The sequence below is a fragment of the Mustela putorius genome, unplaced genomic scaffold (assembly GCF_011764305.1).
Source record: "Mustela putorius furo isolate JIRA1106 unplaced genomic scaffold, ASM1176430v1.1 tig00003870_pilon_pilon_pilon, whole genome shotgun sequence".
In the NCBI taxonomy this organism is placed as follows: domain Eukaryota; kingdom Metazoa; phylum Chordata; class Mammalia; order Carnivora; family Mustelidae; genus Mustela; species Mustela putorius.
Genome location: NW_025422022.1, coordinates 2,773,000 through 2,788,182, shown reverse-complemented (window position 1 = coordinate 2,788,182; position 15,183 = coordinate 2,773,000). Strand labels below are relative to the sequence as shown.

General features: G+C 42.3%; 1 protein-coding gene across 2 annotated transcripts in view; it reads left to right on the top strand.

Moving 5' to 3' along the window:
• Window positions 1–15,183, top strand: part of LYRM4 (LYR motif containing 4) — a 166,970-nt gene that overhangs the window by 57,670 nt on the left and 94,117 nt on the right. Inside the window, exon 3 of one of the 2 annotated variants that reach the window (XM_045066968.1) lies at window positions 1,187–1,301. The exons of the other annotated variant lie outside the window; for it this stretch is intronic. Coding sequence (XP_044922903.1) covers window positions 1,187–1,258 — 72 coding nt within the window. The 3' untranslated portion in view covers window positions 1,259–1,301. The remainder of the gene's footprint in view (window positions 1–1,186; window positions 1,302–15,183) is intronic. 2 annotated transcript variants of the gene reach the window in all.

Below are 15,183 nucleotides of genomic sequence, written 5' to 3'. Positions count from 1 at the left end.
TTGGGAGAAGAAGGCAAGAGGTAGGCTTCCTTTTCTAATTGCTCATTTAGAATTCATGTTAGAAGGTAACAGCTTACCTTCTGTAGGCTCATGAATAGTTTATCCCTAGGAGCTGATCTCCTTTAGCATCTCTCAAAACACTCTGTTTCTCTCTCTGCCTTTAAAAGAAGAAAAAAAATATATACAGAAACCACAGTCTGAAAAATGTTAAAGTTCAGCCACCTTATTTAAGAAGTGTTTGCTCAGAATTTCCCCATAGATCTGAAGGTTGCAGCTCCAACTGTGCTTTTCCTGACAAGCTATCACTGAAGTGCCCTTCCCTGGAAACCTTTTGATGCCTTGCTGCTTGGCTTGTCCTTTCAAGTAATCAAAGTTAATTTCAGCCATGCTTATGCAGAAGATCTTCTTCTAGGATGACAGTGGAACAATGTCACACCTTCTAGGCAGGGCAGTGGAACAGACTCGCCCCATTTATGTTTATCTGTGTTTCTCTACCACATCCACTGGGGTGGCAGGGAGCCAGTGATCCTGTACGCCCAGGGCTTGTGAGAGAAATACCTTCAGTTCCTGAGCACTTGCTATTTGCAGTTGGATTTTTTCAAACTTGATGTGTTTCACCTGTATATATATGAAGGGTAGATTCACTAGTGCTGTTGGACAGAGACCTCCTAATTATACATCTATGAGTCCAAAAACTCTTGTCGTTTTATGCAAAGACATAATAGGAGTCGTGGCCAAGAGAAGGGAAGAGGGTCAGAGCCAAATACACCTCCCCTGAAATCCTAACACTTATTCAGTAGCCTCTCTGGCCTTGTTCATGTTCTTTAATTTCTCTTAAAATATCAGCATCACACCATTTTTCTACTCAAGGCCAAGGAGTACCACTCTGAAGCTAATGTTAGTTTTGTACCAGCTCTGTTTTTGAAATACCAAAGCCAAATGTTGTGTCAGAAATTTTCTCTCTTCCCCAATCTGGTAATTAAGGGGTCATGTCATGAAATGGTCCATTATAAATAATAAGAAGGCTCTAAAAATTCTCTGAAATGTGGCACCATGATAATCTTAGTTTTATTCAATTAATGCTTGTGTACAATTAAGTCAGAATTTTAAATAGTTTCCTTTTCCTCAAACATTTCCACTTCTGTGGCCTAAATTCGTCTCTTCTTCCCACCCATCTCAACTCCAGAATGCAGTGAAAATAGCACCAACCCAGAGGCCACGTGGAATTCCCACGGAGTCTGTCAGAAATCAGCAGTAGCACCACCCTAAGGCCATGACCTTTTAGGCCTCATCCATGAAAAGTAAGGACTTGGGGGCACTTGTTTCCCAGATCTCCAGGGGCACAGGAATTTGTGTGTGAATTGGCATTATTGAGATCGGACTTGGGGCTTCTTTCAACAGGTCACTCCATCTCACTGGTAGGTGAGCGTGTTCCAGAACTGCCTCCACAGAGATGGACTTGCCTTTGGAGCCCAGTAAAAACCCAGGTGCTGGGGCCCAGGAGCCGGCAGCCCTGGGGTCTGCCCACAGTCACTGCCAGTGGGCAGGCAAGTCCTCTCCTGGCACCTTCCTCCTGGGGCTCAGGTGGGGGCTACTCCATGACACTCTGGGGTCTCCCTCACACCGGACACCTTCTGACTCAGAAAATAATTGCTAACGTTTGTTAGGTCCCAGAAACATACCTGGAAGTGTTGAGGTCCCAGAAACATACCTGGGAGTGTTGGATGTTGACCAAGGGCGAATTATGTCACCGACCTCCTCCGTTTACTGAATTGACTTTAAAAAGAAAAGCGAGCTGCCCTGTGCTCACAGACAGCGTGTTTTGTTGGGTGTGGGGGAGTAACAGGGTTATGTAATGCTGAGTTATGTAATGTTTGTTCTTGGTTGCCGGCCCCAGCAGCGGGGTCGATTCAAGAAAACCCTTTGGCTATACTTCGTAAAGGATTTTAATGCCAGTGAAGGCGGGACCGTTACCCGAATCATGGTGAGGTCAGGGGTCCTGGAACCATGCACAGAAGCTGCCCTTTCAGACAGCTGACAGACTGTAAACACCTCACTTAACTAAAGTGATTTTCCTCACTGGGCCTCAACAGGCCTCTAAGAAGGAATGGGATGGAGAGGAAGAGACCAGTAAAAAGAGCAAAACCAGATGTTCCTCTTGCCTTGAACTACGTTCTGAGCATGGCCACACTTGGTGCTTTGTTGTGTTTTTTTTCATTTATGAAATGAGAAATTTACAGACCCTTCTGGGAAATTTACAGACACCCATGTTTTTCATAATACCTAGTAGTTTTCTCACTGAAATGTGTTTTAGAACAGAGTCCATTTTTCCCCATAGGACATGGACCGCTCTTTTCTATACTGGGCAGTTTAGGGACATTAGGAAGACAGCTTGCCCCTGTCTGTCTGGGTGCCAGGCAGAGCCCGTCCCACAGACAGTCCTGCTGGATGTCCTGCCTGCATGGCCCTGCCATTGCGTCACGACTTGGGGGAGCAGCCGAGTCTCTCCTCTGCCAGACGGCAGGCTCCTTGAGAGCTGGGCCTGCTGTGTCCATTGGACCAGCACAACACAAGACACACCATACATGCCCAGCGAACACCTTTCTGTGTTCAGCAGCTCCCCATGTGGAGGCCTTGAAAGCCCTTCCTCCTCCTTCCTTGCCTGCCAAAATCTTGTCCACTGGACCACCAAGCACTGCAGTGGTGTGTTCATAAGGCATGTCTGCCCTTAGCCTCTGACCTTCCAGAAAGGCAGGGCTGTTTTCCTTGTTCACCGTGGTACTCCCGGTGCCTTGTAGATATCATGAGCCTTTCATTAAATCCATCATAGAGTCATGATGGCTTGGTAGGGAGACGCAGAAGGCCTCAGGGCAAGAGCAGCAGACTTGGCCTTTCTGACAAGAAGTCTTCCTGGCATCTTCGTGAATACGAAAGGAGACGTGTTTAACACCCTCTAACATCAGCAAAGCCGCTCCCGTGAATAGAGTTAACCTTCAGTACTCTGCACTCAGCCCTCAAAGTAAGTATCCTGCTTTGCCTGAGGTTGTGGCTACTGCTCGTACCAGAAAGGAAGCCAGGAGCTCCTTCTGGAAATTAATGTATTGGCTCTGCCAGAGGAAGCTGAAAACAAAAGCCAATCTGGTGAGGTGAATTCCAACAGTAGGCGACAAGGCTGTTAAACTCGGTTCCAATTTCCCCACCCTGCTAGGAGGCATGAAGGGTACGCGTCCAGGGAATCAGGAGTGGTTTCTGAATCCTGGTGGTCACTGCCTACCTTTCCGAACTTAGGAAGGTGACTTCCTGTGGAACTCCTCCTTTTCCTGGTCCCACCGTGTTGGGAGGTGAGAAGTGTGTCTGTGAAGCAAGCAGCAGAACGCCTGGCCCGCGGTGAATGTTCGGATGAATGAAAGATGGTTGCACCCACGTCCGTGCATCAGCTTGCTTCTCTCCATACTTCTTTTAAAATCTCAAGGGCTGAAATGACAGAGCTGTGTCACAGTTTGCTTCCAGATCTCTAAACGTGCAGAAAGGGAGCTGCCGCCAGTCCCTCTTTCAGGCAGTTCTGTTCTCCGCTCTTCTCCGTGGCGACACCAGAGGCTTTGCTAATCTGCAAGCTCTTGGCATATGGTACTTGTTGTAATATAGGTCTGACTCTCCGAAATGCTTTTCGGTGGTTTCAGTGAAGCTGCGAAGACTAGATTCCAAGTGACAGTTTCTGTGTGAAATATTTATCACATGTGGATAAAAGCATATCCACCAAATGGAACTGGGAGGGCCAAAGGGAAATGCAGTCCCCATATTCTTATTTTCTTATTTTAGATGCTACCATCACATTGCGGACCACCAGGCAATGAAATGAAGGAGAGGCTATAAGAAAATAAAAAGAGCAGGTAGGGCCAGTTGGTATTTGCAAGTGGAAACTGGGGGTGCCTTAATTTGAATAAATAAAGCTGTCGTTAAATTCAGAAGATGGGAAGGCAGAACCAGGAGCCCTTAACGGGCCCAGCAAGCAGAGCACACTATACAGGTAGAAATATTTGGTTCCACCATTGTCTTTTCATTCACGCTCATACACAGAGAACAGTTCCTGATCAACAAGGCATGTCTTCACAGAGCTTGGGGGAGATTTTCCATCGATTTCTGTAATGTTCATCTCAGGCAATCCATATTTATTCCTAAGCGCTATTGACCGACCGCGGGAACGAACTACCAAAGTAGGGGCAGAGAGGGCTAAGAATGGTTGGTATTGGGGCACCTGGGTGTCTCAGAGGGTTAAGCCTCTGCCTTCGGCTCAGGTCATGATCTCAGGGTCCTGGGATCGAGCCCTGCATCAGGCTCTCTGCTCGGCAGGGAGCCTGCTTCCCTCTCTCTCTGCCTGCCTCTCTGCCTACTTGTGATCTCTCTCTCTGTCAAATAAATAAATAAAATCTTAAAAAAAAAAAAAAGAATGATCAGTATTTGAAGAAATTGTTTTGTGATGACAGATGAATGACAGAATTCATGTTGGAACACATGCCTTCATAGAGGCGGATGAGTCATGAGAGTTGCATGTGTGGTTTCTTCATTTAATAGGGGTTTTGATCCTTGTTTCCTTGAGGGCAGGGACCGTGTCTATCCCCACACTTAACCACAGTGCCTTGCACACTGATAATGCTTAGAAAATATTGCTGAATGAATTATGTGCTTTGGGGCCCCCAGATGGCTCAGTCAGGTAAGTGTCTGACTCTTGGTTTCATCTTAAGTTATGATCTCAGGGTCACTGGAAAGCTCATGGTATCTACAAGGTACCGGGAGTACCATGGTGAACAGAGGATCCCAGACTTGATCCTGGGATCAAGCCGCATGTCAGACTCTACACTGGGCATGGAGCCTTCTTAAGATTCTCTCTCCCTCTTCCTTTTCCCTTCCCCTGCTTGCTCGCTTGCTCTCTCTCTCTCTCAAAAAAATAAAATTAAATTTAAAAAAATAAAATAAAAGTTAATTCTGTGCTTTAATTCTAAAGGACTAAATTATGTATATTTGAGTATCTTAGTAGTGGTTCGGTGTCATTCATTCTATTTGTGGAATAACCTTTTATCAACAAAGTATAAAACCTTACCTGAGCTAGCAGAGTTTTAATCCATAAACCATAACCTTTTAGAACTATAACCAATTATAATAGCTCTCTCTGAGACAGATAGTGGTCCTGCCATACATACAAACTTATGACAATCTATTCATATTGTGGGCGGAGGATTGGGAGAAATAAAGAGAGTGGAGGTTACTGTAGCTGCTCTGGAGAGGCCCAATTAGAACAAATCATTCTTGTCCAAATATCTGAATGAAAGACTGGTGAGTCGGTCTGATGCTTATTCCATTGCCTGCATCTTCCTTTGGTAGCGTCTTGGGATGGCATTAGGTTCATGTTCCTCTGTTTATATGTAAGGAAATTAGAAGCTGGGAAATCAGCCTGTCCGTGATAGGTGGGGAATCAAAGGCAAGGCCAGGGAACCAAATACTGTGTGATGAGCCAGCTTCCCCTTTGCCTCTCTGGTCAGTTCTCCAGAGCTTTCGGGAATGCACGTGTTATAAACACAAAGGTTCTCAATTCATTATGATTTATTCACCTTTACCCTTTGGGAGAACTCTTTTCATGTGAATTCAGACATGCCCAGAAATGTAGGAAGGTCAAAAGCCATCATGTTCTGGCCAGGATTCTTTGTTTAAACAAAACCATTATGAAAATTCAGCTTACCTGGGCACCTGGGTAGCTCAGTCAGTAAAACATCTGACTTGGTTTCGGCTCAGGTCAGGATCTCAGGGTCCTGGGAGTGAGCCCCATGTCCAGGTCTGTGCTCAATGGAGAGTCTGCTTGAGGATTCTACCCCTCTGCCCCTCCACCTGCTCATGCACTCTCACTTACTCTAAATAAATGAATAAATAAATCTTTAAAAGAGGAAAGAAAGAAAATTTAGATTACCAGAAAAATGTAACTAGAAGTTGACTGAACATTTATAAAAATTAATTCTGATTATGGTTACCCAATGACTATGGAGACTACAGGGGTTACCCTTTTTATCTCTTCTTCTATGCTACGTGCTGCAGGCATGGGTCATTTCATTTACAACTGCTCTGCAGCACATCCTCATTTTACAGTGAGGAAACCAAGGCACAGAGAGAGGGGTTAAGGAGAGGGAGACTCCTTAGCCGTTGTGGTTGAAGGCAGGATTTGAGCTGAGGTCTCTTATCGCCATTCCTTGTTGCCTGACAGTATGATCTTTCATTGCATTTATAGTAAAATGAATTTTATAAAAATTTGATTTAGATACACTTCTGTAGCCTTGAAACCTCCCCCTTTTTATAATGATGTAATTTTTTTTTTTAAGATTTTATATATTTGGCACAGAGAGAGAGCATGGCAGGCGGAGCGGCAGGCAGAGGGAAAGGGAGAGGCAGACTCCCAGCTGAGCAGGGAGCCCCATGTGGGCCTCCATCCCGGGACCCCGGGATCATAACCTGAGCCAAAGGCAGACGCTAAACTGACTAAGCTACCCAGGTGCCCCTGAAAACTCCTTTCAACTAAAAATCAGTGGGTGCTCAATATCAAGGAATGGGGTTCTGGGGAAGGTGCCCATAACACTGTGACTCTTGGATCTCCATGCCCTGGTCCTTAGGCACACAGAGAGAATGAGGCACCGCGCCCCTAGGTCCTCAGAGCTTTTCGAGCCTCACTGCTGGCGGGATCTGAAAGACAGATTGTTCCCTTTGGAGGCAGACCCAGAGGCCTGACCCAGGGCTGAGTGCAATGCAGAGAAGGGAATTAAATCTGACCAGTGAAATGACTCATTCAGAAAAAAGGGATAGTTTGTGTCTTGAGCAAATTAAACTTCCTCCTCCCTCCCCCCACAGTTCAGGGCCTTTTGAGGCTTTGGTATATTTCCAGGCCATGTCAGGGATGTAAAGTTTTTTGTCTCATCAAGAAGGAGGACATATGCTTGTCCATGCACTTGGGCACACAGGAGGGACCTTTAGGCATATATTACCAAGGCTTGCCAGGTTGCCTGTAGCCCTTCCTTGATACTAAAAGGAAATGAAGACTGGCACTTTCCATTATCAAATACCCGTGTTACTTAATCACCTCAAATACTTGCAACCATACACAGATGAAGTTTTCCATTATCGAAGCACTTTCTATTGTTTGGAAAGAAAAGCTATCATCAGTCTTAAAGCAACCATACATTTCCCTGAGAAGAAGAAAGTTTTCATCTTAAGTTTAACACATTTTTTTACCTGTATGTTGCAGTACACATGGGATTTAGTTCCACTCAAACTTTATATTTTGTATCTTCTATTACTGGGGGAAGCAAAGTCTACCTGATCTTTAGTGGGGTCTTCAAAGACAGGACTTCTCACTTTCTGCTCATGGTTCTCCGTCTTGATTGTACACATTAAGAACCACCTGGAGCTTTCATAAGTCCCACGGACCAGCCCACTCCAGGCCAATGGAATTAGAGATTCTGAAGGTAGGACTCAGGCGTCAGCAGTGTTAAAATTCCCCAGGTGATTTCAACATGCAACCAAGGTCAAGAACCAGGAGTTGATACTGCGCCCCTGAACAGGTCCCCACAAACCTGTCACCCTGCACTGAGTGCCTGTACTCCAGAAGGCCAGCAAGTTGTCTTTGATTTTTGTACCTACTGATCTCTGGGACCATCTTCGTTCTGCTACACTTTCACAGAGATTCAGACTCTAAGTTCTCTTTTATATTGAACAATGAAACTCTCTCTTATTATAACTGGAAATCTCATGTTTCCATAGTGTGCATACACCTGTTGGAGTTCTTTGGAATTCGGCTGATAGTGCAAGACAACATTCTTAAAAACCAAGTAGAATGACACGGCTTAATATCAAGAGAATAGCAGAGACATCTTCTCAGGAATGCAGTCTTTGTCTCAGGGAGAAGTTATTTGGGGGGATATTATCTGTTTGGGGGATATTATCTAGTGCAGCTGAGGGTTTCCTGCTCATGTAAATTGTAGCTCATCCGTCCTGTGTTTCTGCTTGTCACATAAACCCTGGCGATAAAAAGATCTCAAGAGTCCGTGTCTTCATAGCAGCCATAGTTCAAGTGTAGGTAAAATTATTCAGGAAGTTACACACCTTCTCTCCTTTCAGGGGGAATAGATGGAAAGAAAAGATTAATTGAGCTCTAGACCAAGAAAGACACTTGTAAGATTTGTTCAGCCTTTCAGGATATTTGATAGGAGTGTGCTCTTTACTTTGGTCTTTTGTGAAACACCGCAGCCCTCGGATGCACAAGTTGTCCTCAGCATCTCCTCTCAGATAGATCACCATGGGAACAGCAAAGAGACCAGTGGAAGCAGAACAGGGCAGCAGCTTTTGGGAGCCAGCCCAGTGACAAATGCTAATGCACCGGGCCAAATGTTCTAGCACTGGATTATCAGGGCTTAAATTGGGGTGGGTTGGCCTGCTGGTACACCAAATTTTTCTCGGGGTGTTGTCTGGAAATTTCCTAGTCTGATTTTTCTCAACTCCAGAACCAATCAAGATTCAGCCCGTTGGTAAAACTTTCTGATGAAATCTGGCAGTTCAATCTGTTCTTCCCTAGTGAAGGCCAATATTGTGTAGATTTCACTAAATCATGTGTTCCTTAAGTTGCTAGAACATTCAGTATATGCCTTTTTTCTTTAAATAACAGCCTTGACTCTCTCTTCTCTCTTTCTCTCTCTCTAGTAAATCAGTAAATATTTTTTAAAAGAAGGAAGCGCACATAGTTGGCTCAGTCATTTAAGCATCCAGCTCTTGATTTCAGCTCAGATCATGATCTCAGGGTCATGAGGTCGAGCCCCTGGTCAGGCTCCATGATCAACAGGGAGTCTGCTTGAGATTCTCCCTCTCCCTTTGCCCATCCCCGCTCTGACTCTGCCCCTCCCCTTGCAACACTCTTTTTCTCACCCTCTCTCCCTCTCTTCACCCTCCACCCCCTGAGCTCATGCTCCCTCTCTCAGATAAATAAATCTTTAAAAAATAAGTAACAGCTTTATTGAGACTTAATTCACATATCATAAAATTCACCCACTTAAACTATACCATGCAATGGCTTTTAGTATATTCACAGAGTCGTGTGACCATCATCACAGTCATTTTAGAACATTCAGTCATCCCAAAAAGAAATGCCATACACATCATATACACATCATCAGTGACCCCATTTCTCCCCAACCCACTCTGCCCCAGCACTTGGAAACCACCGATCTCCTTTATGTCTCTATGGATTTACCTACTGTGGACATTCATGTAAATGGAAGTTATTTTTGTGACTGGCTTCTTTAACGTAATGTTTGCAAGGTTCATCCATTCATAGTATGTGTTGATGCTTCATTCCTTTTTAATAGCATTGTATGACTTTATCGCATTTTATCTATCCATTCATCAGCTGAGGAACATTTGGGCCATTTCCACTCTGTTGCTATTATCAATGATGCTTCTAAGAGTACTAGTGTACAAATTTTAGTGTAGACATATGTTATCATTTCTCTTGGGTATGTACTAGGAGCAGAATTGCTGGGTCACATGGTAGCTCTGTTTAACTTTCTGAGGAATGCCACCAGCCTGTTTTCCAAAGTAAGTGCTCCACTGTACATTATCATCAGCAGTGTGTAAGGGTTCTAATTTTGCCACTTTCTTACAAATACTTGTGGCCATCCCAGTGGCTGGGAATGGTCTAGCTTTAAATTTAACTTGGGAAGCTAATGTTGACCTAGTTGCTCTTAGAAAATTTAAGAGAAGGTTAAGATTGCTTTTAATTTTTTCTCTGCATGAACCTCAGGCCAGTCCTTCTCTAGATCTAAACCCCACCTCTCTGTGAGAACCAGTTTAAGATGTTGTTGATTTTACACTGTATATAGGAGTTAGGTGTGGCTTAGCTGTGTGCGCTGGGCAGCCAGGGATTGAGTCAGATGATCTGAAGCTCTGGATGAGAATGCTGTCTTCCAGTGTTCCACGAGGCCCTCCCTGAGCTTCATCGAAGAGATCAACTTCCCAGATGAGCAGGGTAATGTGCTTTTGCTTCCCCTTTCAGAATTCTTTAACACAGTGTGTATTGGTTGATTGTTTTTTTTTTTTTTAAACTCTACCTTCTTCCGTATAAAAACTCAGCTGCTGTCTCAGAAGCATAGACCTCCTTACCCCAAAGTCAGTCATTTTTATAACCTTATTCTTTACAGATCTGATATCACTTACTCCTTGAAACTCCTTGAAACTTCGTATCTGGTCCTTTCTCTCATGTAAACTGTTAGCCTCTGTTTAGTAGATATTTGCACTTGGGTGTTTTACCAGCACTTGAAAGCCATCGTGACCAAAACTTAATGAGTTATCTTACCTTCCCTTAAACTAATTCTCCTCTACAAATTCCCAGTACTTCCCATTCTCTTTGTAATGCAGGCTTGAATCCTTCCTATGCATGGAGAATGGAGCCTTGATCGTTTATGTCGCCCATTTAAAATAAATCTAAGCCTCTTTTCGGGTCCTCTAAAATAGGGTACACGGGAATATTAAAATATGTTCTGAGGTACTACCCTAGTAACTACCTTTTTCTTTAGGTTCTGGCTTGGTATATGCTATTCACTTGTATAATCAGGTCTAACCAACTCAGGTACTTGGCCCAGCCTTTAGCTAAGTCAATGTGTGTCCCGATCTTTGACTCTGCTTGAATACTTTGCTTGTCTGCCTTATCACGAATCACCAGTAAGCGTTCTTTATTTTCTGTAGAACTTTACTTGAGGTTCTGTTAGATATTCCTGTTGACTAGAGGCTCATCTGTTTAAACAATCTCACTGTTAATGTGAAAGCACCCTTTGTTTCCTGGCAGCCTAATTTCCCTGGGCATTTATAGTGGTTAGAAGTGTATTGATGGACATTACTCTCTAACTGTTTGTGTCAAAGCACTCTGGGAGACTCATCAATCTTGTGCTTTTTTTAATTGACATCAATAATGTGTTTGCATTTATCAATATTTCCTAATTGCCAAGTTATAACAGTGGAACTTCTGCCATAAATCCTGCCTACAGATATCTTCAGACATTAAGGTTTAAGGTTCCTATCAATATTTTGATGTATTATAAATTTTTTTATGAGGATTTTTTTTCCTATAAGGAAGGAAAAACAGTGTAGCAAGAGACAGAGAGAATTGAGTCAGTGTCATCATATAAAATTAAGTTAAAGGGCCAAATCATTCCAATGAAAAGAGAAGAAAGCTATTTCCCAGGTCAGTACAATACGTTCCCATAAAGTTCAGCATTACTGTCCAAGTGAATGCTAATGTGTCTCCCTTGTGAGTGATGTACTGTGCCAAGACTCTTCCTGGGCGAGAAATTTGAACAAAAGGACAGTTTGCCCTCTTGCAAAAAAAGAACTCTTATCAACTAATTTTTCTGGGGGGGAAACTGAGGTGTGGTAAGCTGAAGTTATTTGCAAAGAGTCACTTAGTGACTTTGCAGTGCCAGGACTCATACCCAGAGCCCCACGGAGCCCAAGGCTGGATTCTTTACCTTTCAGGGACTCCCTAAGGAGAAGGAGACCCACATGTGTCGAAGGACTGAATCCACATCATCTGTTAGGTATTTGAAGACTCCAGAATGTTTGGTTCAGAAAAAAGATGAAGGTGAAAGGCTCAGGAGGCCTATCCTTATATACCTGAAGGCCTTTCCCATGAAGGAGATTAGACATTGTCTTCTGTGCATGTCGTAGTTACAAGTGTGGACCCAGGAGTCACACTGGCCTCAGCAAATCCCGACTCAACCACTCACCAGTGCCCACCCTTGGGCCAGCCGTTTGACCACTCCATGTTCCACTTTCTTCAGCTAAGATGAGAGTTTTGACAGTACCTACATTACATGCTTTTCTTCAGCTAAGTGGTTGTGAGGATTCAGTGCATTAGTAATGTGAAGTGCTTTTTTTTTTTTTTAAAGATTTTATTTATTTATTTGACAGAGATCACAAGTAGTCAGAGAGGCAGACAGAGAGAGAGAAGGGGAAGCAGGCTCCCCACCAAGCAGAGAGCCTGATGTGGAGCTCGATCCCAGTACCCTGAGATCATGACCCGAGCCAAAGGCAGAGGGCTTAACCCACTGAGCCACCCAGACGTCCCAAAAAGTGCTTTTGATAAAGGTGCTTGGCACCTTTAGTTAAGTGTGAAAAATGCCGCTGTTACTAAAGCCAGACGAGGTATGAGAAAAGGGTCTCTTAAAAAAAAAAAAAGAACCACTCACCATTTATATATTCTGCAAATTTTTATGTATGAGACACTTTTCTAGACAGTGGGATGCAGCAATAAATAAGCCAGATCTAGTCCCCGCCCCTGTCCTCATGCTACACATATTCTGTATTAGGGAGAAAGGAAATTACTGCATGAATCAATAAACGCCATTCAACTCCTGAATAAACCGTTTCTGACATTGTGACCCCCTCCCTTTCCCTGATAATCACTGACGATGTCCAGGCACAGGCTGATCAACGCCATCGTGAGAGGGGTTTGCCACTCTGGGATTCTATGGTATTCTGACATCCCTCTGTAAAGTGATTACAATCACTTTATACATACACTTTATAATACAATCACTTTATAATACAGACAGTGATTAAAACATCAATTCCAACATTGCTTTACTTTAAAACTGTCTGTTGTGAGGTGAGGTGGGGAGGTTATGCAGGACAATCCTGTGAGGTACAAAAAGGAAATATGGTACTACTTATAATTTTTATCTCCTCTTTTTAAATGTGTATTTTTGTGTGTATTTTATAATGTACATAATTTAATAGCACAGGAGCACATGTGGATAACATCTAAATAAATACAAACATAACGTTAAATTTGCATGCATAAACTTATTTTGCTAATGAGGTAAACGATTTAAAAAGCATGAAGTCTACCGCTCTAAGTTTTATCAAAATGAATGGAGCTTTCTAAAGTCGGAAGCTATTGCAATAATGAAACAGTGTTTTTATGTTTTCCTTATTTCTGTTGTGATCATTTATGGGTAGTTTTTACCCTTAGAGGTAAGGTTTTCCACATGAATGGAAAATTAAGACATACTTTGACCTCTGCTGAAGATCAGCTTAAAAATCAGTCATGATAGTCCTTAATGTTTCTGTGGGAGTTAACGGTTTTATTGCAGTAGTCTTCTCTTGAGCTCATGAGCTAGGTCTTATATCCACTTTGGAGAGGAAGGAACAGAGCAGTTTTACAGGTTATACCCAGTACTTTAAGCAACTAATCATTTTGCCAGGGAACAGAAATTTTAAAATTAAGAACTATACAGCTGATGCTCGTTACTAGCAGTATACCAGGGAGTATCTGTTAGCCTCGGTCAAGGTAAAGGCTGACTAGTCTCTCCTGTTGATAGAAGGACAGGAGCTATTTTTTTTTCTTACTATTGCCATCCTTTGCTCTTACCTCAAAGGCAAAACCCTATCAAATATTCAACCTATCAATAAATTCAACAGGATTTATTCAGAATCTGGAATGAGCCAGGCCTTCAAGGTACTTTCATTTTACCAGAGGAGGTGACTTTTCTTCTCTAATCCCCAAATCAGGAGTGTGAAGTTGACTTTTAATTAGAGGCAAATTTCAGCTTGGGGGATAGTCTCTGTGTTCTCTTCCTCCCCATCCCCAGGATCCTTAGTTGTGATCAACAAAAAACAACTCTAGTTAATTTCAGCACAAAGAACACATATTATTAAATATGTGCTCAATTAATGAACAGCGAATTCTTCCTGTCTGGTCCTTACTGGATAAGGTTTTAGGGAAAAGGGGACAAAGAGTTTAGAAGCTTGGAAAGGAAAGTGGGGCAGTATGTTCTAAAAGAATGCCTAGAAATTAGTTATCTGCTAACTGTGGGTTGATAAAGATTTATGTGGATCTGTTGGGTTTCATCTAGTAAGATTATTCTGTAGAATGAAAAAATAACTTGGAGTTCAGAGACCTACATTTTTCACTATTGAGCTGTGTGATCTTGCATAGGTTACATAACTTTTAGGTCTTGGTCCTTTCTGCTGGGAAATGAATGAAATGATGGATTAATCTCTAAGTCTTAGTGAGAACTCTCTCTGCTAATAGAAATGTTGCATGTCTGCTCTGCCTAACACAGTAGCCACTAGCCACGTGTGGCTATTGATTCAGCACTTGAAATATGGCTGTTGTGACTAAGGAACTGAATTTTCACTTTTAATTCATTTAAATTTAAATCACCACTTATAGCTAGTGGCTGCCATATCAAACAGTATAGTTCTAGAGCATTCTGTGATTTTTCTGGATTCAGTAGGTTTATGTATCATGAGATATAGGCCTTAGAAGGTAGTAAAGATGAAAGTCAGAACTTGACATTAAAGAATTACATTCATATTTTAATACCTAATTGTGCATCAGGAGAAAAGAGCATACTCTAGAAATTCACATAAATAGTATAAAAAGCACAAGATTTGGAGTTAAAGGATCTGAATTTGAACTCTGGCACCACTAATCATGAATATACCAGCCCCTCTACCATACAAAGTTTTAAGAATCAAATGAGATTATAAATGTGAAACCCTTTGTAAATAGAAAATCACTTCATGTACATTAGTTATTCCTTTATTACATGGAATCAGTACAACGATCCTACTAAATTACAGATATCTTGTAGCTTTCCTTAGGTTTTGGGGGGGTTTTGTTCATTGGTTTTTGGTAAAGATCAAGGGTAGTGAATGAAAACATCCGTACATAAAACATGTCACCTAGTTTTCATAACTTCTTACTTCTTGATCGTATACCTTTTATTTATTTTTCTTGTCTTATTGCATTAACTAGGACTTACAGTGCAGTGTTGAAAAGAGGGATGAAGGGAATATCCTTGCCTTGTTCCTGATCTTAGTGGGAAAGTTCCTAGTTTCTCCCTATTAAGTATGATGTTAGCTCTGGGTTTCTTATAGATATTCTTTATCAAGTTGAGGAAGTTTCCCTCTATTCCTACTTTACTGAGAATTTTTATCTTGTTTCATAACTTCAGATTTATTCTTTTAGCCCTTGCAGCCAGTTTGTTGCTTCCTTCCTTAGAAGCATTCCTTGGAATCTGATTTAGTACTCGTAAGTGATAGAAGTACTTCTTTTTAGGTCCCAAAGATAGAGTTTTGTGATAGTTAATTTTA